This window comes from Gavia stellata, chromosome 19, assembly GCF_030936135.1.
Source record: "Gavia stellata isolate bGavSte3 chromosome 19, bGavSte3.hap2, whole genome shotgun sequence".
In the NCBI taxonomy this organism is placed as follows: Eukaryota; Metazoa; Chordata; class Aves; order Gaviiformes; family Gaviidae; genus Gavia; species Gavia stellata.
In genome coordinates, this window is record NC_082612.1 from 3,066,779 (window position 1) to 3,089,204 (window position 22,426).

The 22,426-nt window shown below is 46.0% G+C and overlaps 1 protein-coding gene across 1 annotated transcript in view; it reads left to right on the forward strand.

Annotated features, from left to right (window-relative positions):
• FRAS1 (Fraser extracellular matrix complex subunit 1) overlaps nucleotides 1-22,426 on the forward strand; it is a 172,920-nt gene that overhangs the window by 129,408 nt on the left and 21,086 nt on the right. Inside the window, exons 31-50 of the mRNA XM_059826722.1 lie at nucleotides 1,099-1,215; nucleotides 4,876-4,990; nucleotides 5,479-5,616; nucleotides 6,440-6,472; nucleotides 7,216-7,347; nucleotides 8,070-8,195; nucleotides 9,019-9,266; nucleotides 10,753-10,901; nucleotides 11,336-11,498; nucleotides 12,206-12,341; nucleotides 13,408-13,604; nucleotides 14,010-14,163; nucleotides 14,720-14,983; nucleotides 15,089-15,277; nucleotides 15,695-15,814; nucleotides 16,259-16,438; nucleotides 18,432-18,556; nucleotides 19,251-19,391; nucleotides 20,912-21,139; nucleotides 21,418-21,531. Of these exons, the coding sequence (XP_059682705.1) occupies nucleotides 1,099-1,215; nucleotides 4,876-4,990; nucleotides 5,479-5,616; nucleotides 6,440-6,472; nucleotides 7,216-7,347; nucleotides 8,070-8,195; nucleotides 9,019-9,266; nucleotides 10,753-10,901; nucleotides 11,336-11,498; nucleotides 12,206-12,341; nucleotides 13,408-13,604; nucleotides 14,010-14,163; nucleotides 14,720-14,983; nucleotides 15,089-15,277; nucleotides 15,695-15,814; nucleotides 16,259-16,438; nucleotides 18,432-18,556; nucleotides 19,251-19,391; nucleotides 20,912-21,139; nucleotides 21,418-21,531 (3,069 nt within the window). The remainder of the gene's footprint in view (nucleotides 1-1,098; nucleotides 1,216-4,875; nucleotides 4,991-5,478; nucleotides 5,617-6,439; nucleotides 6,473-7,215; nucleotides 7,348-8,069; nucleotides 8,196-9,018; nucleotides 9,267-10,752; nucleotides 10,902-11,335; nucleotides 11,499-12,205; nucleotides 12,342-13,407; nucleotides 13,605-14,009; nucleotides 14,164-14,719; nucleotides 14,984-15,088; nucleotides 15,278-15,694; nucleotides 15,815-16,258; nucleotides 16,439-18,431; nucleotides 18,557-19,250; nucleotides 19,392-20,911; nucleotides 21,140-21,417; nucleotides 21,532-22,426) is intronic.

Consider the following 22,426-nt stretch of genomic DNA (forward strand, 5'->3'; position numbering starts at 1 on the left):
GGAGCGGTGGCAATAACTGTATGGAGAGCCCTACTGAGGAAGGAAGCCGCGATTGCCTGGGTCACATCAGGAGACCATAATACATCTGTCTGAGTCTTGAACCGTGGCTTGGGGCATCTCAGAAAGGGCCAACATGTTGTTTTCATCAGTATTTTTGGCAAGTACCAGTCAGATGACAGCAACTCAGAACAGGTCCAGCAAATGGCTCAAATAATTTCATTCATTTCAGCAGAGCATGCACTTTTATGCATTTTCTTGAAATTAAGCTTGTGCTGAAGTCAGTTCTTGCTCACAAAGTGCTCGATTGAATTCAAGTGCAGACTTCCATCCCCACTGAAAGATAAAGCCCTAACTGAGTCGAACAAAGAAGGGGGCTGTATTTCTTTGGGTGCTTACCTTATCTCAGGATTGTTGTGAACATTTGCAGGCTTATCTCTAGGGGATGGTTTTGGTCCTTTGAATGTTTACGAATTTAATATTATTTGCTTTATATGTCATTACTGCAGGTTTGCTATTATGAGTTAGATACCTTTGACTTAACTTTGATGTTACAGTGGCGTATGGAAAATTTTTATGGGTCTTTGTGAAACATGAGTGCAGCCTGTCTTGGAAGATGTTGGGATCACAGGGAGTCACTGCCAAGGCAGTGCCGTTATTAAAAGTCCAGTTATTTTCACCTTGTCAGCACAACTGATAGTCGTTTTAAGGGTGGGAGGAAGGTTTAAAAACCCATTATTTTTTCTGTTCCTGTGATGAAAAGTTCCACGAAGCTGTACGGACAGTTGGAGTAAAATTCAGCAAAACTATGGCGGTGACTAGGGGAAGCAGGAAGGAATAGCAAGTAGGGAACTGACAAACAGGTATCTTTCTAAATGTTAATAAAGAGGTAAACCATTTCTAAATTCTACAGGCAATAATGGAGAAACTGGTTACTATTTAAATGCCTTTGCTCCCATCAACTACCGTTCATGTATGCTTTGGGTCAGTATCTGCTGGAAAGGTGCGTCTTTGCCTTCCCAGACCAGGAAGCGAGGAGAGGGGAAGTATAAAACTGGTGTCCTCTGTCAGGTATCCATTCATGTGATATTTCCTTCCCAGGTGTCCAGCTCTGCCAGTCCACAAACCAGCTCGGAAAGCCATGTGTTCAACGTTGCTGTTCTCCCACAGACACCCAGAGCACCTCAACTTTCCCTCGGCTCCTCTTTGCACATAGCTGTAAGTGTGAACCGACACCGCTGACTGATGGTTACTGTATTCCCACTCTCCTTGCAGCAGTGCACAGCGACCAGAGCCTCGCATAGAGCAGTAACCGCTGAGTGTTGATTCCTGTACTTGATATTGTCCGTGCTGTTGTGCTTGATTCAAAGATTGAACTAAATCTGCAGAGCAGGGTGTATGCACCAGATAGATAACTGGAGTAGAAATGGAAAAAAAAGATAGACAGGTTAGAAGGGTAAAGGGCGGGGGGGGAGGAAAAAAAACATAAAAAGTTGGAAAACTCAGTATTAAATGTGATGACTGTATAGACTGGAAGGGAGAGGGAGAGAGAAAAGAAAAAAATACGTTTAACATCTTTTAATGGAATTCTTAGCATTTTGCAAACACCTTTTCCCAAGAAGCCATTAGGAATGGCAAGAGTGAAAAACTGTGGGTTAAAGAGACTGTAATGAATAGATCTTGCCAGTAATTCCACTGTAAACTTTGTTTATCAGAACTGCGGCCCACCCACGTTAGAAAGTTTTCATCCATCATTCTGACATCAGGAACACAGACTATAATGTATGTGGAAAACATTCAGACAAGCTAGGAATGATCATTCTGATAAGAGTGGTCTCTCTAATGTAGTTATTTCCCTGAGTGTGTTAATTGAAAAGATGACCACGAAGTTTAAAGTTGGTTTTGGGAGCTTCCCGACTTTGGTGCGTGCCTTCTCCGTGTGTCCCCATGACATATGTGGGTGAAGTCCAGCTTTCCTCTCTACTTCTCCTGCTGTCTCCAGTTTTTGATTCTGTAGGGAGGGATCCCGAGTGCATGGGCTAGAGGGGAGCTTCAGGGCTCTGCACCCGGGTCACCCGTTGGGACACAGAGAGGCAGGACCCTAGATGCAGGGAGTTTGATTCAGACATCACTGTGCCCTCGTAGCTTTGTTGTGGTCTGTGGGGCTTTCAGAGGGGGACCAGTATCATAACCCACTTGAGCAGCAGTCCTGAGCTGTCCTGAGCTGAGTGAGACAGGGCAGCCTGTGATGAGAAAGCAGAGATGAGGACTTGCAAGAAACATGAACGGGGCTGAGGCCAACCCTTCAGGCAGGAGCTGCCTGCAGGGAGAGGGAGAGCTGGGTCTGCAAACTTGAACGTAGCGTGCAGTCATCTTTGGCGTTATTCATTCCTGATGATTTATTTAGAGTGTGTGAGGTGCCAGCAGTATGTTCAGCGCTATCAAACAGAAATCCTGTGCCCTTGGGCGCTCCCTGACAGACAAAAGCACACTGAGAGGCCCATGCAGTGCAGGAGAGCAGATGTGACAGACCTCCCAGGGACGATGGGTCCCCAGGAGGAGCCTCCTAAGGGGACGCGAAGGACTTGTAAGCCAACACAGCCTGCCAGGCATGGGTCCAGGAAAGGTCAAAGGAAGCGGTGGGAGAAGGATTAGTGAAAAGTCCATGACACAGCGGCCTTGTCAGGGTTTAAAATAGTGGCCACCTTTCATGGGCAATAATAAAACATGCTCAGAGTGCTACTTGGAGCAATAGCCAGCAATGTATCTTTCTGCTCTTGACTTTTTGTTGTTGTCATTATTGACAAAATTGATGGGAGAGATGTCTGGCTGAGCCATGCAGTGCCGGATTTTATAGCTAATTACACACCACAAAATTCAATAGCGCCATAAAATACGTTTTACGGAGGGGCGCCTCACAACCTGCGAGTCCTAACTTTGGGAGAGACAAATAGGCCTTGGAGGCAACTATGAAGCAGCCATAACCTTAAATCTTTTCATCATAAAATTGCACTTCCTTACATCAACGTGATTGAGTTCTGTTCATCCATCTTCAAACTCCTTCAGAATTAGACTGACTTCTCGGCTGAAGAGCAAGCACAGAATGTTAAGTCTTCCCATACCTCTAGTCTTGTCTTTGCGTGTCTTGCTGAGAAAGATCAGAGAAAGTTTGGTGACTCTTTGGCGGTTAGACTGGATGTAACATCTGTACTGTTTTTTCTTCAATCAAGTTACCTGTTTCCCCTGTATTGGTAAAAGAAGCCTGAGCTTCACTCTAGCTGAATGCAAACTGAGATTGGGTTTGGGAGGGAGAGAGAATTTAGTAAGCATATAGAGGTGCTCCTCCCTTCCCTTCCCTTCCCAAAGTGGCTGTATGAAAGGGACACCGCTGTTAATTTTAAGCCTGCCCTTTTTATACAGAGCTGTATATAGCAGTGCTGATAACACAAAATAAACTTTGTGGCTTTTGGTTCCAGCTAGATATGCGATACTTTCACGTCTAAGGAGGACTGACAAGGTTTTATTTACTGCTTCACAACAGTCATTTATAGGCTGTGGTTTCTCCTCTGATGTGTTTGGGTGAAAAACACTGGAGAGAGATCAACTGGGGGTTCGGTGGCATTTGTGGTGTACTGAGCTGTTGTCAGGAAACCTCACCTGGCCAGTGTCCGGGCCAAGGTCCAGTCTGTGACCCAAGGCCAGCAGAATGGAACACAGGTTTGACAGGGTGGCCTTACAGATGTCTAACCAGCACAATTCAGTGGGCTGCGTTTGATGTGGCCAGTGGAAACCTGTAATTTGTTCCTGAACCTGATCGTTTCATGTTCCAAAGCAGATGAATTAATTGCCTGTATCCTTAATTTAGCTTGTTCTCTCCATTTTGTTCGTGATTATGAAATGACCTGGATGCTTTTCATACCCAGCTGAACTATTTAATTCAGTGACTTCTTGTAGCTGAAAATTCCACAGGATTAAGGTTCATGAACATATGCAAGTTAACTGCTTTTGTGCACTTACATCTGTTCACGGAGCACCGTAATTCCTGTAACACACTGCCCATCTTTGGCTAATGATACTCTTGTAATGGAGGGATCAGAACATTTTTAGACAGATTTAAAACAAAACGGAAAGCTTAGATTTCTCTATATGCCAATGGAAATGGCTGAGTCATTTTCAGGATTTCTGCTAAAAGCAAATCCAGTCCAGCCACATCAGACTATACCAGAAAACTGCGTAGGCAATTAATTATATCTTCATGCAGGGAGTTTTTGATCAAATTAGATTTTCCATTATCTCTTCTTGGTTGCTGTAGGTCAAAAAAGAAACTCCTCCAACCTGTGGAGGTTGTGCATCTGCAGGGGACGGTGCACTAAAAACACTGCCACTTTCCTGGACAGCCTGAAAGTGGGGATAAGCTTGTAATTTTATGAAGGAGGAAGTGTTTGTCTCATTTTCATAGGTTTATAAGCCCCTTCTGATTCTCCAGAAAGGACTTAGCAGAGGTGAAGCTGTATAGAGCTGTCTTCTGTTGAACATGATAGTACCCAGCTTCTGTGTTACACATGTGGTTTGGTTTACAGATGAGATGAAAGTGAGTTTAAGTGGCCTGTAAGACTCTAGCAAATTTTATTCATTACCAAGCTTTACTGTCTTCTGTAATCTCCCCCCAAATAGTCCCTATTCTGTACAAGTTTGAGAGACTTGGTAAAGGTTCAGCCCATCCATCTATTGTCTGTTTTAGGTCTAAGAACTAGGACTTTAAATTCAAAGACTCTCTTATATTTAACTATAGCAAAGCAAATTCTCTTTCAATGCATTTTTGGGTGAATCTTCCCATGTCTCTGGCCTTGATGCTCATGGTCTAATGTGTTTATTGAGGTGCTGGAGGACCGTGTGACAGTGATTGAGCCCCATCACCTCTCCTTTGTAGACCCGGAGATTCCCAGTGAGAAAATCTTGTTCAACGTGACTGCCCCTCTCCTTCCTGGCCAAGGCAAGTGTACCTGTTCAGAACATGGCAGCTTGCTGCTGAATTAATTGCCGTGCTTTCTGAGCACATCTAATTTTTCCCTCAGAGTATCATTTTGTGGAGGCATCTGTTAATCTGTTCGGCCTCCTTCATCAGCTTTCAAACACCTTGGTTCTTAACCCGATTTCTTTGGGTTGTTTAGCAGTAAGCCACAGAGCTCAGTTTTCTTGCTATTGTCTGGAATATATTGAATGTTGTAGCCTATGGCTTTCTGCTTTCCACCTCTCTAGTGAGAGGGATTTGAAGAAATGACTAAGTGAGGAGTCTCTGTTTAATTTCTCATGTCACAAGAACCCATGCTCGATGCAGTTATGGGCATCTGACTCCTTCAGGAACCACTGAAGATGTAAAAAGTACTACCTGGGGAGTGAAAAAGAAGCTGTGGCCTTTGGTATCTTGTTGAAAAATAAAATGGATTTCTCCTGTTAATACTGAGCTCTCTGCCTCCATAGGTATCGTGGAGCACAGAGACAGGCCTCTTTCTCCAGTCAGATATTTCACCCAAGCAGATATAAACCATGGCAAGATTGCTTATCGTCCGCCGACTGCAGCTCCTCACTTGAGAGAGATCATTGCATTCTCCTTTGCAGGTAAGGAACTGAATGTTCGTTGTAGTGCTGTGTAAGACTGGTAGAGGCAGCTGGACTGCTGGTCTTCCTTCAGTCCTGGAATGACTTCGTGGTTATGTCCACACTCGCAAGGGCACGAGGCTTGAATGATACAAAGGAAGTAGGAGTCTGCCTTGGAGGAGTGTACCAAGAGTTCGCCTGTTTCTTGTGACTTCAACAAGATTTTCCCCTGTGGTTTGGTATAGCAACTTCCAGTGAATTATGGGGATATTGCAGTGTTCACTGCAGCATTTAGCATTGCCAGCGCTGGTACTGGATGCTGTGCTGGGCAAACCGCTGGTCTGCTGTGTGGTTAGGAACTGTTGCCCCTCCCATGCTTGAGGTCTTTGATGCACCTGGGGGTTTAGTCCTTGAGATTGAGACTAGAATTGATGAGTATGAACTGAATCAATTTAGCCGGGATATTAGAAGATTTCTATCATCAGAGAAGTAACAATCTGGAGCAGGAGGTAGAGAGGCAAAAATAGGACAAACTTCAAGCATGTTTGACCAGTTGGTGCACAGGATTGTGTGATGAAGTGACAATACATGGTAGATGCAGTTCTGTGCATCACCATGCCCTGCACTGACATCAAGAGGAGTTTCACAGTTTGGAGGAGGGGGGAGCATGTTATCTCTCATTACATGAAGCGAAGGCGAGAAAAGAGTGCTTTTCGTGGTGAGGAAAGACTCCGGTCTGGTTGATTGTCAGTACTTGCTTTCTCCAAAAGTTGTTCAAATCCACATCAGTATGTTCTTTCCTGACCTGACCACAATTACTCTGTGCTTGTGTTTGTCCCTTCAGGTCTCCCAGAGTCAGTGAACTTCCGATTCACAGGTATGTGAACCATTTGCTCTTTCCTGGCCAGAGCAGGTTTTATCCTTTTGCCCTTCACGTTGCCTGTTACTCCTTGGCCTTTCTTCTGCTGCAAGCACACCTATGGGTGCTCAGTAGGAATTTCCGGAAATGCACGTGCCTGGGGAATATTAATTCATCTGTGTCCCAACAGTGTTTTATAGAAGCTAAGCTACAGCTCAGTAGAGATGTCTTTTTCCAGTAGTTGCCTGGAATCCGTCCTAAAAGTCTGATTCATTCCTGTTTTCCCCCAATGTGAACAAGGACATCAGAGTTTTCTGCTGGGTTGTATTTTTTTTTTAATATAGGATGGAAACATTTCCGCAATTAAATTGCTACCGATAAGCTGCTTGCTTGTTTAACACATCCTTCCCTTTCCATGTGCTTTCTAGCACAGGTAAGCAAAGTGATCCACCAGCAAGGAGAAGTCCATGTTCTGACTTATGAGCGCACCTGATAGATATATGGAAGATAGTATGTACACGTGCACAGACACAGACTTTTGAAGTTACATTTGTCTTGCGAGGAGTTGAGTTAGGGGCAAAGATAAATACTCTTGGCAGGCGTGAATTGTGTGTGTATGTCCGTAGACAAAGGTGTAGATTGACAAGGTGGGAGGGAATTCAGCCATGTGGGGTGGTAATTTTGTACAGAAAGGTGAATTTCCCAGGTGAGTCCCTGAAAACACATCCCTACACTCAGGTGTGGTTTTTGTCTGTGTCTAGTGTCTGATGGAGAACACACAACCCCGGAGATGGTGTTTGTCATTCATTTGCTCTCTGCAGAGCAGCAGCCTCCAGTCTTCCAGATCACAGCTCCGTTCCTGGAGGTCAGCCAGGGGGGCAAAGCCACCATTGGTGAGTAGGGTGCAAGGGATGGGGTGCAGTCCTCTGCCTGCGGCACGGTGTTTATTGCCAGGAGGCCACATGGATGGAGCAGAAGGGAGCTTTGGTCTCACTCACCTCTGTCCATTTAGCTAAGGAGCTGTGCTTGTGCAGGTGTAGCAGCAACCACTGAGAAAATTGTGCTGTGGTGCCTTAGAGAAGTGCCTGGGGATATGGCAGTACTCCTGCAGCGTATGGCAGGTCCGTTCGTTGGCTGAGGCAGGGGAGAGCAGGATCAGGGACCTGCTGCTCCTCTACTTTTTTTCCTCTGAGGCTGCTCTGCAATTGCTGAACTATTGGTTAGTGGTGTGATCTGGTACGCTGGGTTTGGGATAAGCCACTTTCTGCTTGTGTCAGGAGGTGCTCTGGGGTTTTTGTAGATGCCGTGCCCGGCTATATGAACATGTGCACATCTCTCTCATAAGCTGAGGGTTTGCATAGCTGTCATTTGTGAGTCATACTAGCAATAAGTTCTCTGATACAACCTGTGATCTGAACATCATCAGGGGACTAATTATTTCCATGAAACCAGCACGCTTTTGGGCTAGGGCAGCTCCAGAATTATTTCACTTTTCATGTACTGACTGAATTACAGTTTTTTGACTCCATTCACAAGAGCACATCACAAAACCTAAGGGATATTCCCAGTGTAGTGTCTGAGGATGCTGAAGCCATGCTCTCTTTCCCTGGCACAGGGATCCAGTTAGCCGTGAGCGACACGGATACAGCTCCCGAAGGTCTTTTCTTTGAGCTGGTGAAACCTCCCCATCATGGCATTGTGCTGAAGTACAGCGCAGGCGTGCAGGAGCGCATGAGAGCAGGTGAGTTGAGGAGAAGTCTTCCTCAGCGCAGGAGAGGGGTCAGCGTGTGCCTGTCCACATAGCTGGTTTAGTTGACCAGGAGGAGACAGATGCCTCTGGCAGGTATGGCTGCATCCACAAGCGTGTGAATTTTCTGCCTTGGAAGTGCGTGACTGCAGGAGAGAGTGCATGAAAGACATTTTCCCACTTGTTATTTAGTTCCTGGCTGAGTCAGCGCATTTCCTGTACGAAGTATGTGTGGGCTAGTTGACAGTCACTCTGTTGTGATAACTGTAACCAGCTGCTAATCAAAAGGGATGTTTTGTTTTACGTGGTAAGTTATATCTGAAGTAATTTAGTGAAGTAACATGGTGAACATTTCTACTGAAGTCCATGTAAAGCTGTTGTGATCCGGCAGTCAAAAGGTCCTGTGGAGTTTTAGTTTTGATTTTGGTGGCTGCGGTTTCCATTGTGTGATCAGATGAACAAATATTATCTGTAGGAGAGTAGTGCAAGCAGGAGACGTGGAGAGGGAAGCCTTATCTAGCTATGACAGCCATGAGCTTACAAAGCAGCTGGGAAGAAAGGAGGATCTGTGCATTTCCTGAGAATCGTGAAGAGTCGCTGTGTCTGTGAAACTGTGAAGGTTACAGCTTTTCCTCTTCCCTGGCTATATACTATCTCCTTAATAAATGTCTTCATAACTCACAGCCCTGTAAGGGTGGTATTAAATGCCAGTTTAGTACATGATTAAGTCTTTTGCTAAATTGGGGCCTTAGTCATTTGAATGGGATTGGTGCTCTGAACAGAGTCTTTCTAACTTGTGCATTTTCTTTTTGGGAAGGTGATACCTTCACCTACGAGGATGTCACTCGAAATGCTCTGCAGTACGTGCATGATGGTTCAGCAGCAGCAGAGGACAGCATGGAAATCTCTGTCACCGACGGTGTCACCACAGTGACCACAGTGCTGAGGGTGGAGGTGTCCCTGCTGGATAACAACGGTCCGCAGCTGGCCCCGGGTTGCTTGTTGGCAATCACCGTGGCTAGCAAAAGCTCTGTGACTCTCTCTCGATTGCACCTCGCTTATATTGTAAGCTTTCATCTATTTCTAAACCCAGTGAATGCTGCCAGCCTCCCTTTCCCCCCACAAACCCTTCACCACACACACCTCTGCCTTCAGCGTGGATTCTTGGTAGAGAGCTCGAGTTTTGACTGTGTCCTGACTGCTGCTGCCAAAAAGGGGATAATAGACTTTTTCATCTAGCAGGCTTTTAAGGCTATCCTTATTTGACTGTAACAGGTGAACTGCCATGCTAAACATGAGAACTGAGTTAATCCCAGATTTTTGTATCAAACAGACATGCTAATAAAGCACATGGATTTGCTAAGTGATAATCCATTGAAAATTTCAGCCCCCTCACCTCCCTTCCAAAATTGCCTGGTTCTTTTTCTGGGCATATTTGAAGGGGGGAGGTTTAAGCAGCCCAAGATGCTGAACTCCTTCGTAGCTTGGAGTTGGTCCCAAGGGTTGCGTGTTGTACAAAAGCTATCCTGCTGGTGAAATTCAGAAGAAAGCTGTTTTACTCCTTGCAGATGATTGAGCAGCAAATGCACTAGCAGTGGATTTCAGGTATGCAGATATGCTCCCGTTAGGGAGGAGGGAGGAGAGATTGCAGTGCACACGTGAGGCTGGAGACACCTAAGGTAGTGGCTGTCAGAGAGATTATTAAGGAACTGCAGGGAATGAGCTAGGGTAAGAAGGCAGATGAATGGGTTTTTTGCAAGGGATCAGTGTGGATACACATCTGGAGTCTGTCCTGTTCTCCTCTTAAGGAGGAAGGCTGACAAGGGAGCTGTTCAGGTTTAATCTGAGTAAGAGAGCAGTTAGGGAAAAGAGGATTTCATTCCTGACCCATATGCTGAGGATATGACGATTTCTGCTTTGGGTCTTATCTTTCGAGCAACCAACAAAAACTTTTAGAAGAAAGCTGACCTCTGACTTGTGATACCATAACGATGGTTACACTTAATGTAGTTAAAAGGAGCCAAAATCGGCTTTTAGTTTAATGTGAATCTGGCTTTTGCAGCATTGCTCCACATTAACCTTTGTTTTACTAAGGACTGAACTTAGCTCTGTGTCTCTGTCTGACGCACTGGTGGGCAACAGTTGCTCCCTGTGCCAGCTATCAGCTAAATTTTGGCTTGCTTTATCTGGAGCCAGGAAAAGCGTGTTACATAAATGGTCCAGTCCACTAGGAGTGTAAAGTAATTTGAAAACATAAATGTCGGGTTTATGTCTGGGAGATTGTGTTGATGTGATACAAGGACACAAAGAAAACCTCTCTCAGCTGAGAGAAAATGAAAATATGTTTTGTGGTAGATTCTGAAAATGTCAACCCAATTGACTCTTCTCACTCATCAATGGAGCTTCGTTCAGTATTGATCAGCTGTGGGTCTGACCCAGCTAGCTCGATATGTTTCCCTAGAAAACATTTTATTCTTCCTTCCATTTTTAGTGGAGGGAGACAAAAGCTAATCTTGTCTTCCTTTGATTTGGCTTGTTTCTTCATGTTTAGGACGACAATTCTCCTGACTCAGAGATAAGAATCCAGTTAATATCTCTGCCTGCATATGGCACCCTCTTACGGATGTCGGGCTCTCATGACGAAGAGCTTTCCAAGGTTTATAATTTCACCATGGAAGACATCAACAGCCGGAGGATCAGGTATCAAAGAGCTATTCTCCTTCAAGCCATGCCAGTTAAAAGCTCAGTGGGCTTTCCGCAGGGATCTCTGGGCTATGTTATGTTACTACAATGTGTCAAAGGTGTTTTTTCTGTTTTTTCCTTTGTATTGTATGAGACTGTGAATGAGAGCATTTCCTGTGTGAAGAATTAGGTGTTTATGCATGTCTGAAATGCCAGTAGTTGGTGTAGCTTCAAATTATGGGAATTTTTTCTGTGTCTGCAATGTCATGGTGATACTTTAGGTAGGCAACACTTAAAATGGTAATTTAAAAGGACTCAGGGAATGAATGTGAAGGAGAGTTGGGAACTGAAATACCATCTCTCTTTCAAGAGCTGTGCGTTCACCTCTAAATGCAGGGATGAGATGTATTTGCCTGTCAGTGAGACTCCCTGACCCAGATTGTGTTTCACAGCTACGCCACCATGTTTGAGACCAGCAATCAGCCAGTTACGGACATCTTCCACTTCGCTGTTTTTGATGCTGATAACAACCGGCTTGACAGACAGATGTTCACCATCACTATCACGTCTGCCCAGACAATGCCATCGCTCATTGCTTTTGCTGACCATATTACTGTAAGTGGCAACCTGGGATACTAGGAACAGTGACAAGAATGACTTAGATGTGAGGAATTGAACAGTTTTCCTGGACTGAGGGGAAATCACTGAAGAAACGTGGTGTTGCACGTGCAATCCTGTGAGTGCAAAGGGTTAACACATTACTTGGAGGCCAGAGGAGGCTGACAATACGGCTGCATCCCTGAACCTCATCTGCTTACATCTGTTCTAGTCAGGAGCTGGGTTCTCCCTAGGGTGTCCTGTTGATATCAGTGGAACAAGTCTGACTTACCCCTGTTTAATATTTCATCCCTTATTTCACCAGCTTGTGTGTAAAAGATGAACAGAAGTCTGAAAACATCTGGTGCTTTGGACTGATACACAGCATTTTAGACTCCTTATCAAAGCCTTTTGAAGTCATCTCACTCCTTTCCAGCTTTGCATTCCCCCTCCCTTGCCTTCAAAAGGCTCTCCCCAACAAGAAGTGCAGATCTCACCTTCCAAGAGGTCAGCGTGACTCTGCCAGTTCTCTTCTTGCCCTGATAAAGCACTCGCAGGCTCCCCTTGGGGGCCAGGCAGGCTTTGCTCTTCCCATCCCTCTTTACCTCCCAGCTGATTTCATGCTTAACAGATATAGGGGAGGATGGGACAGGACTTCAGAGACCGGGCAAGCCGGTGTGTTGTGTGCATTGGCAGTAGTTTTGTCATACGCTTTTTCTTTCCAGGTGGATGAGGGGGGCAGAGTCCCACTGCTGGCTCATCACCACTTAGCTGCGGATTATGATACTGCTGCCAAGGAAGACCTGAGGGTCACAGTTATCACTCTACCTATGTATGGCTACATTGAAAACACTAAGACAGGTAAACTGCTTGGCTATCTCTTCTTCCTCCTGGCTGATGAAAGGGAACATAGGAATTGGCATGCTGGAGCACATTCTAATCTGTCCCACCGCAGTTCCTCAGTGCAGTGCTGGCTGGCTTCAGTTGATCATAAAGAGCTCGTAAGGTCGGCGTTACAAGATAAACTGTCTCTGGAGAGCATTTCATCCTAATTCTTGCTTGTTGGAGACTGGTCTGTGTTGTGAGACTGGGGCATTAAGAGCCTTTTCAAGCCCATGTGTTTTATTTTCATCATGCTTCATTTTGGCTGTCCTCGTTACACAGAACAAACTTTGCTAAATTCCTCTAAATGTCCCAGAAAACTTTAAGGCTGTAAGAGCTGTGGCAGAGCATGGCTAGTAATGTTCTCTTATCTCATTGTATTATCAAGAAAACATAGGATTTATACCATATTGTCCAAAGATGTTCATTCAGGAGACTCGTCTGCTTAATCCTGTGTGTGGTCCTAACAGGAGTGGCATATATCATTTTACTGAGATCGTAACTTGCCTTTGTAAAATATCACCGTGGGTTGGCCAGTGTAGTGGCTTGTTACAACAGTGATTGCCTTTCTTCTGGAGAGCACAGGTTGCTAACCATTACACATCATCCCTCCCAACTGTGTTCTATGAATGAACTCTGGTTTGTGCCATTTTGGTAATGGTGAGTCTCTCTCCTTGAACAGGCAACGGCTGGGTGATTTTATTGGATGTGAGACTTAGTTTTGCAAGGTGAAGCTTGATGTAGAGATTGTGTTGAGGCCAGATGGCACATTAGCCATTGTCTCATCACTGAAGAGAGCCTCAGTAATTCTGGGATGTGGGATTGCTTGTACTACGCATAAAACTGCAGCTTCCATAACGCCTACTCTAATGCAGCAGATGTTGCTTTCTATAAAGGTCACAAGATGTGTGAAAGCCATGTTGCAGGAATGAACATCCTTCTGCACCCTTCACAATGTGCCATTCTTCTCCTAATCCTGCTGCTTCTGTTTTTAGTTTATGAGTGAATTGAACGTCCTTTCACTAGTGGTATTCTTGGTTTACAGGTGAGAGTTTTGGCCCGCAGAGTGAGTCTGCGGTGACCGCAGACACATCCTTTTCCCTTCAAGATGTTCTAGAGAACAACATTTACTACTTCCAGAGTGTCCATGAAAGCATAGAGCCAACAAGGGATGTTTTCAGCTTTTATGTGAGCGATGGCTTCAGCCAGTCTGAGGTGCAGAGCATTAACATCACAATTCAGGTAGGTCTGTGCTCTGTGGCTGCCAGAGCCCTCTCCTTTCACATAGACACATGCCTTTTAAAGTGCAAGCCTTGCTCACTCCATTGTAATACGTGGGAAGGGGATTAAAGGGAGTTTCCTTCCTCCTATATGTTTCCCTCCCCTAGTACAGGCACATAATTCGCCTGTGACGCCCGAGAACAGTTGTGCATTGCAGCCTCTTCCCCAGGGCTTATTACTCTGGTGTCTCCTCCCTCTTAGGAGCAGCCATGATGCTGGATAGATTTGGAGAGGCTGGTGTAGCCCATTAACGGATATCAGCATCGGTGCTGTCATTTGGTAGCTTGTATTTCATTCGGGTGGGCGGTGGTCTTTTCCCCTTGGCCATGTCCCTTTTTTGACTGTGTGCCTTTGGGACCTGTGCAGCGGCAGAACGATGAGCCCCCGAAGATGGTGCTGGAGCCTGTCAGAGTGCACGAGGGCTCAGGTGTGGTCGTTACCAACACCTCCCTCAACCTGCAGGACTTGGACACCCACAACAGTGAGCTTGTCATCATGGTTACCAAAAGTCCCCAGCATGGTAAGTCCTGACAAGCTGGGGGTTGAGAAAGAGAATGTCTTTGTGTGTCTGTGTGTCTTTATATCTGTGTGTGTGTAGTAGCCCCCGATGTGAGAGAGGAGCCTGGCATATTTGTATAAAGCACATTTAGTCTGTGTTTGGACCAGCAGCCACAGAGGGATTGTGCTTCAGAACAGACTTACTCTTTGAGAGTTGTCCCTCACTATATGTGGGAGAGGGAAAAGGGGGACTTCCTGGGAAGTTCCCTTTCGTGTTACCCCATTTCCTATTGCAAGGTTCAGTTCCAAAGAGCTGAGCAACTAGCATCTATCTGCAGTGATAAAGCAAGGCAGGGTGTCAAGTGAAGGCTAGTGTCACATTAAACTAGTGAGGGCTGTGCAACCTTTTTCGTATCTCCTGTACGTCGCCAAATTCTTACCAGTTTTGGCGATAACTTCCTTCAGTTTTTCCAGTAAGGCTCTGTCCACCACTGTGCATGCCACTGAGAGCTGGCACACGAAGAGTCCCCAGAAGGCTGTTTTCTCCCCGTAATTTTCATCCACCTATTGTTTGTCAGGTCATCTCCGCAGGAGGCAGACGGCTGCGGAGCCCCCGGAGCACGGACGTGCGCTGTCCATGGGCTCGTCCTTTACCTACCAGGACATATTGGATGAGCTGATCGTTTATACTCAGAGCGGTGCAGCAGCACAAACAGACGAGTTTGGCTTCTCCATCACGGATGGTCTCTACACGCAGACGGGGAGGCTGGAGTTCTTCACGGAGCTGCCGAAGAAGCAGCCACCCACATTAGCTGTCAACAGGGGCCTGCGGCTCCCAGTTGGTACGGGGAGAGGGAGGAGAATGGTATTGCTATATGGTCCAGTCTAAACCAGTCGCTTAGCTGGATTGGCTGAAGCTGTTTGTGGACTTTCTTTCTCTGGTCCAGGCTCTGCAGCATACCTCACAGATCAGCACTTGAAAGCAGCAGCTATTTATTCAGATGACACAACGATTAGATTTGTCATGAAGAGAGATCCCAACATGGGCCATCTGCAGTTGACCAAAATTGATAATCCAGTCCAGATTTCGGTTGAAGGACCTGTCAAAAGTTTCACCCAGGCTGATATAAATAAAGGTGAGAGTGCTTGATTTTAGATAATCACAGCGAGTAATATGTGGCCATTTTAGGTTGTCGTGTGAGGAGCAGGGAGTTGGACTCAATGATCCTTACGGGTCCCTTCCAACTTGAGATATTCTGTGATTCTCTGATCCTTGTGAGAGGGGGGGAGGATGACTTCAAGCAGGGAAGGGAGAGGGAAAGAAGTAAGATAAGGTTGTTATGTTAGAGCAGAAACACCTATCATTAAGCAAGTGTTAAAAAGTCTCTCTCAGCAGGAGAAAAAGAAGAAAGAGAAAAAGTAATGAAACCCAAAACCAGGAGCTCTGTCAAGCCCCAAGTCCCTCGGCTTATAGTGCCAGCCTGGTTCCAAACGAAGAATTAAATGATGCAGCCTATAATAAACCACCTTTTTTCTCCTGTCCCTCCCTCCAGGGCAAGTGGTGTACAGTCACAAGAAAGGGGATCCTGGCGGAAATGTTGCCTTCACCTTTGATGTGATAGATGCAGACGGCAACAAACTGAAGGACCAGGTTTTTTATATTAGTGTATTAGGTAAAAGATAGTGCTGAAATTATGTTTTCTTTGCTGCAGAGCTGAGGCCTTCATAGATTCGTGTACCCATGTGTACTGCAAGTTAAGATGCAATTCCTGAGATGTAGTTTTTATTCGCTGTTAATTCAGAGGCCTTTGAAGTTTGGGGCATGGGGAGAGTTCGTGGATGTAAGGATTAGTTCTTTGGCTTCTGACAAACTCACTGAAAAAGGCAGAAGAACTCTCCTTAGTATCTTCACACTGCCTAGATTGTCTTTAAGATGTTATAATGTTACCATCCCCTCCTTTAATGCTGAGGCCCAGAGTACCTGTTTTGGAATTACCAATCTGGGAGGTGTTTGTGTGTATGTTGTCTTTTGCTTGAGCACAAGTACCCGGTTTGAATAACAGGAAGGAAAGGAGGGTGACTGTCTCCTAACTCAGCTTTGTATTTAACCCTTTCAGAGGACAGACATCCCCCCTCCATCATCGCTAACAGAGGGCTGGTTTTGGATGAGAACTCAGCGAAGACGATCACAACCCTCCAGCTCTCTGCCACTGACCAGGACAGTGAGCCGACCCAGCTCCAGTACAAGCTCACCAAGCAGCCGCAGCTGGGGCACCTGGAGCATGCGGCCTCCCCAGGTTAGCAGGACCGTGTTTTACTCGCTTGGGTACTCTAGCAGCAAAGCACTGGAGGGCTTTTGAGCCCTGAAGTTTCACTGCAGGAAAGATGTGCTTGGAGGCAGCAGCACAGAATTATGTTTCCCATTAGAAATCAAATGGTTGTTAGCCCAGAGAGTAGGAGAATTGGGTAAGCGGAGGCAAGGCAGCCCGATAATCAGATGAGGATTTATTCAGCCTCTGGGTGAGCTTATGCCCCACCTTGCCTCGTGGACTTCGCAGATCAGTCCAGCTTGCTGCTGTGAGAATCTCCTTTCAGGACCTATTGCTGCATCTGCATGACAGGCAAACCTTCATCCTTTTCTGTGACCACATACAGTACAATGCCCAAAAGAATCCATCACCTAATGTCCACGGTAATAGAGCCCACCTTCCTGAACCGACAGCTTGCTTTCAGTCCCCCTCTTGGCCAGTATGTCCCTTGATCCCTAAACACCAGCCTCGTTTCCTAGCTGTGCTTTGGAGAGAGGAAGGGAACTAACAGCTGAGTTAATTTAAAAGGAAGCTACATTGTGATGTGATGGATGCGCTGAATAATGAATTCTGGTAGTTCGGGGAGGGGGGATTGGTCAATCCCGTGAAACTCAGAAAATAATTACCTGCGAATGTGATCTGAATTTTAGAGTTGCCTTCCATGCCCACTGACAGTATAAGTGTCCTATGCCTCTCTGATGAATTAGTCTAAATCTGTCCTGTCATATAATGTGCTTTTCTGATTTAGTTTATACGCATCTAAGGTTATATTTCTTCTTAGAATTAGATTTCTCATTAACATGAGATTAAAGTGGAAATATCTGCTGTGTGATTTCAAGATGCAGACAATCCCTGTACAGCTCAGTTTTAGTGTGTGGTTTGCCTCGTTTTTCTCACAGTGTAAGATGTCCTCTGGCAAACATGTTGAAAGGGTAGCAATAATGAACGAAAGTTATAATAAGCAAACCCCCTGCTGTGGGAAAATCAAAAATTTGCAATATTTTTATATAAACTGCAAACTAAACAGTGAATCCTGTACTTCGGAGACCTGAAAGAACTGGATTAAGGATTTTATTCCTCCTGTTTTTTTAAAATGTGATTATTCTGATTTCTGTGCTTTTTCATGTCTGTGATGGACCAAGAGTCACACACTGTGGAAGAGTTGTTCTCGTGAGTTAAATGACCTAAACCTCAGGAGAGAGAGCACTGGAGTGTTCAAAAGAGAACACAAACCTTTAAAGCTAATGAGCTCTGAGGAAACCTTGGCTAATCATCCAGTTTTGGCTCATTTATTTCTATCAGATCCTGGTATCTTTTGTAATGTAGCCAATACTTGTCAGTAGCCATTTAGCGTGATAAACTGGTGAAAAACTTTTTGCCAGGGTTTTTGTTGTTGTTAAGAGCAGTAAAACTGTCAAACACAGCGGTGAGAGTTAAAGGCTCAAGTGCTTTTTAAAACGCTTGTCGGACATCTTTCTGAGTCTGCGTCGCACCTAATGACCTGTAAAGAAGTCACTATAAGTCAGTGTTGAAAGTGGGGCTTAGTCTGTTCTAAATGCAGGGGTACAAGGAGGGGAAAAGAGAGCAGAGACTTTGAAGGCATTTTTGAAACTGCTATGAGGCCAGGAAACTCAAAGTGTTACATCTACTGTTTGCCTCACAGCTTCTCTCTTGCTCTCTGCCCTGAGAGGCCCGTACCCAACAGCGTGAGGTGCCATTGTAAAACTGTAAGTCTGGGAAGAAGTCTCTACTTCTTTTTGCAGAAGGGATGGCACTATGTTAATTTAAAAGTTGTTGAGCGGAGTCTTTGGGAGGCTCCGTGCCAGCTAAATCCCTGGCTCAGCTGAGGTTCATGGTACAGTCTGAATTGGAGCAGAACAAGCCAAGACTGAGTGCTTATGGCTAGATACGTCCAGCTCCCTATATTTTTCCCTGCCTCGCTCTTTCTATTGCACATTTTCCCTTATTGTTCTTTTTCTAGGGACAAGAATTAGTTCTTTCAGCCAGGCAGACTTGTCCTCTCGCAGCATCCAGTATGTCCACACCAGTGAAATTGAAAAGCACACGGATGCATTCACCTTTTCTGTTTCTGATGGAACGAATGAGGTAGGTCCCAGCATGTTTTTTTGCCTGAGTCAGAGCAGGCTGTTGATTCTGTAGGATGTGATGGGAGCCAGTTTTCCTCTTGCGTGCTTGCAAGAGACAGTTACACGTAGCAAAGGAAATGAAACAAGCCACACATGGGCTTGTCATTTGGCAATGGTGGGTGCTCTTACTTCTCCTGCTGTGAGAGATGTTACGTACCACAGGGAAGGGAGGGAGCCCTGTGAAGGGAAGGAGGAGCCACCTGAGATGTAGCCTTATGAAACTGATTTAGCAAGATTTCATTGTCTGTTTTTCATCTGCTTACCAACTGCTTCTGGAGCTCAGCTTTGATCCAGTGCACTGACAACATACCCAGAAGCACAGTTAGACCCTTGACAAATGTCTCCTATCTACTGCCTGAAAGGGAAAAATGATAGCTGCAAATAGAGGGAGCGGGACAAAGTACAACAAGGGAAGGGAAAGTGGGTGTCCATAAACATTACAGAAAGAGGAAGAATAAATTAGTGGGGAGGGATAGAAGAGGTCGTGTTCACAAGATCTGAGCTTAGATGCTCTTGTTTACTCACTAAACAAGGCCAAAATGCAGAGACCCAAACTCAGTGGATCACTGTGGTCTCCTTAAAGCATTACTGTTTGAATGGAGTTGCACTCTTCATAGACTTAATTCATCAAGAGGCTTTTCCTCCTGTTCCAGGTGAGCCAGATGTTTGACATCACCATAAACCCTGTGGATGACTCCTTACCCGTAGTGCAAAGCCTCGGGATGACAGTTCAGGAAGGTGTGAGAAAAACCATCACAGAGTTTGAGCTTAAAGCAACAGATGCTGACACAGAGGTAAGGCAGGACTCCCCCTTGCCTCCTCCCTCCCCTGTTCTGCTGCACATCTGGGCTATCAGAAAAATGGGCTTGTGTTCAAAGAGAGAGACTATAGTGAGTGTCATCTCTCCCTGTGATCATACCCTGTCTGATCACAACATCAAACAAACAGCTTGTGGGAGGCCCAGTTTGTATATAAATAGATGAATGAGTGTTTGAGCAAAGCAAAACCCTGGCTTGAGAAAAAGCTTCATCTGGGATGTCTCTCAGACACACAAGCATGGAAAACATGTAGAAGTTGTTATCAGATCTAATCCTTGGCCCTGTCCCACCTTCTCTCTGAACATTGTGGATTTGAACTGAGCTTATGCCTAGCCTTGACACTGAGTTTATGCCTAGCACAGGTGAAAATGATATTTCCTTTTCTTCCTCCTGGGTCGGAATGGAGGCTAAGTGGTGTCATGTTGGCTCTACCTCACTGTGCTGCAGTTTCCCTGCAGCAAGAGAGCTCCTGGCCGCCTGTTATTACCCTGAGCCAAAGATCCTTTCCCAAAGGTTATCGCTGCTTCCACCCTGACAGAAGTGACAAGGGGCACGTTGCTTAGAACGGCTGCAGAGTGGGGGACTGCTCTTGTGTTTGGGGGGTTGTCACGAAGGCGGGAGCTGTCTCAGACCAGCTGAACCAATAGTTTGGAGTGATGTGTCTAGCCTAGCTCTCCCTGATTGGGGTTGTTTTGTACAAGATAGCCACCTTGGGAGAGGGATGAAGAGAGGGCAGGGCTCAGGGAGAATCAATCCAGTGCGCGGTGCTGCATTTCAGCCCCTAGTTGGAAACACTGTGCTAGGAAAGCTGTCTGGACATAGAGTCCCTCTGCAGGTGTCTCGAGCTGGAAGGACCTGCCTGTCCCGGTTCTGGGGTCACCTCATCAGCTTTGTGTGGGGTTTTGGCTGGGGTAGAGTTAACTTTCTTCATAGCAGCTGGTATGGGGCTGTGTTTTGGATTTGTGCTGGAAACAGTGTTGATAATACAGGGATGTTTTAGTTACTGCTGAGCAGTGCTTACACAGAGTCAAGGCCTTTTCTGCTTCTCACCACCAGCGAATAGGCTGGGGGTGCACAAGAAGTTGGGAGGGGACACAGCCGGGACAGCTGACCCCAACTGACCAAGGGGATATTCCATACCATATGACATCATGCTCAGCATATAAAGCTGGGGGAAGAAGAAGGAAGGGGGGGACATTCAGAGTAATGGCATTTGTCTTCCCAAGTAACCGTTACGCGTGATGGAGCCCTGCTTTCCTGGAGATGGCTGAACACCTGCCTGCCAATGGGAAGTGGTGAACGAATTCTTTGCTTTGCTTTGCTTGCGTGTGCGGCTTTTGTTTTACCTATTAAACTGTCTTTATCTCAACCCATGAGCTTTCTCACTTTTACTCTTCCGATTCTCTCCTGGGGGGAGTGAGCGAGTGGCTGTGTGGTGCTTAGTTGCCAGCTGGGCTTAAACCACGACACTTTGCCACTCTGTCTCCTTGGTGCAGGCTGAGTCAATTACGTTCACGGTCATGCAGCCGCCTCGGCATGGCCTGATTGAACGCACCAGCAACGGGCAGCGTTACCACCAAGCCACCACCTTCACGATGGACGACATCTACCAGAACCGCATCAGCTACAGTCATGATGGTAGCAACTCGCTGAAGGATCGCTTCACTTTCACTGTGTCTGATGGGACCAATCCCTTCTTTATTATGGAGGATGGGGGGAAGAAGGTAAGGGGAGGAGAAGGGATGTGAGGGAGACCTTCTATAGCTAATAGAAAGCTACCTCCTCTCAGAGAAGGGGAGACTTAGCTGCTGTTGCTCCACTGAAGATAAGGGCTGAGTATTCTCACTTATGTGATGCCATATGCTTCTTCCCTGGTGTACCAGCCTTTGTGTGTGCAAACTCACCCCAGAACCTTGATCCCAACAGAGCTGAAGGGAGCAAAGTTATGGTGGATGAGGCTCTGACTCCCAAAGTAACAGCCGTCTCCCCGAACTTTTGTCAGGTTGTGACAGCAGCACCGCAGCGCTTCAAAGTGGACGTTCTCTCTGTGGATGATGGGACACCCAGGGTCGTCACCAACCTGGGTTTGCAGTGGCTGGAGTACATGGATGGCAAGGTAACTGTCTGCCTGGGTTCAGCTTAGATTTCTCAGGCTGTTCCAGGAGAAGGAGCTTCACAGGAGAATATCCTGATCCTTCAGCATTTTTATTTTTGTGGTAGAGAACAGGTGCCCCTCTGTGCCCATGTAATGTCTTGGAAAAGGCAGAGGTGTGCAAGGATGCCTGCACTGCCGCTCTATTACCTAAACCAGGCAACGTGGCTCCAGGGCACTAAATTGCTTCCTGGCCCACCTTCTTCCCTTACATCAGCAGGACTGCCAAGCCTGGCTCTTCTTGGCTCTTGCACGAGCTGTGCAGTGCAGTACAGCTTCTGCCTGCCTTCCTGGGCAGACATGTCCTACCCCTTGTCCCTCCTCCCCAGGGCAGTACGTTTTCAGCTTTGCTGATGGCAGAGAAGTCTTGATTATGTACCCCAGCAGCCATGGTAGAGATATATGGCTTTCAAAGAAATGTGGTGTAGGGATTTCTTGCTGTGACATGCCTTTGTTTTGCTGAAGTCCAAACAAAACCCCAGGAAACTCTCTCTCATGCTTGTTTTTGAGGACCCAGCATTAACTGCAAATAAATACTTTGGTTCTTCCCAGGAAAAAGGGTTGGAAGACCCTGTAGTAAGAAATTGTATTAAGAAGTGGCTATCTCAGCTCAAATTCCTGACTTCAGAAAAAGCACTCGTGCAGCCTCAGGCAGTTCAATCTCTCTCTTTTTCTCCTGCTGCTAAAGGTGTTTTCTTTTTAAAGAGAAAGCAGAATGTGGTGGAACTGAGGCACATCCATGTGAGGTCATTTGAAAGAGGGATAGTGCAGGCTCACTGAAGCAGCATGAACTGTCCTGAGTGAATCGCGCAGCTTGAGGCTGTTTGCAAATGTTTTGAGCAAAGCCAGGCCTCACCTG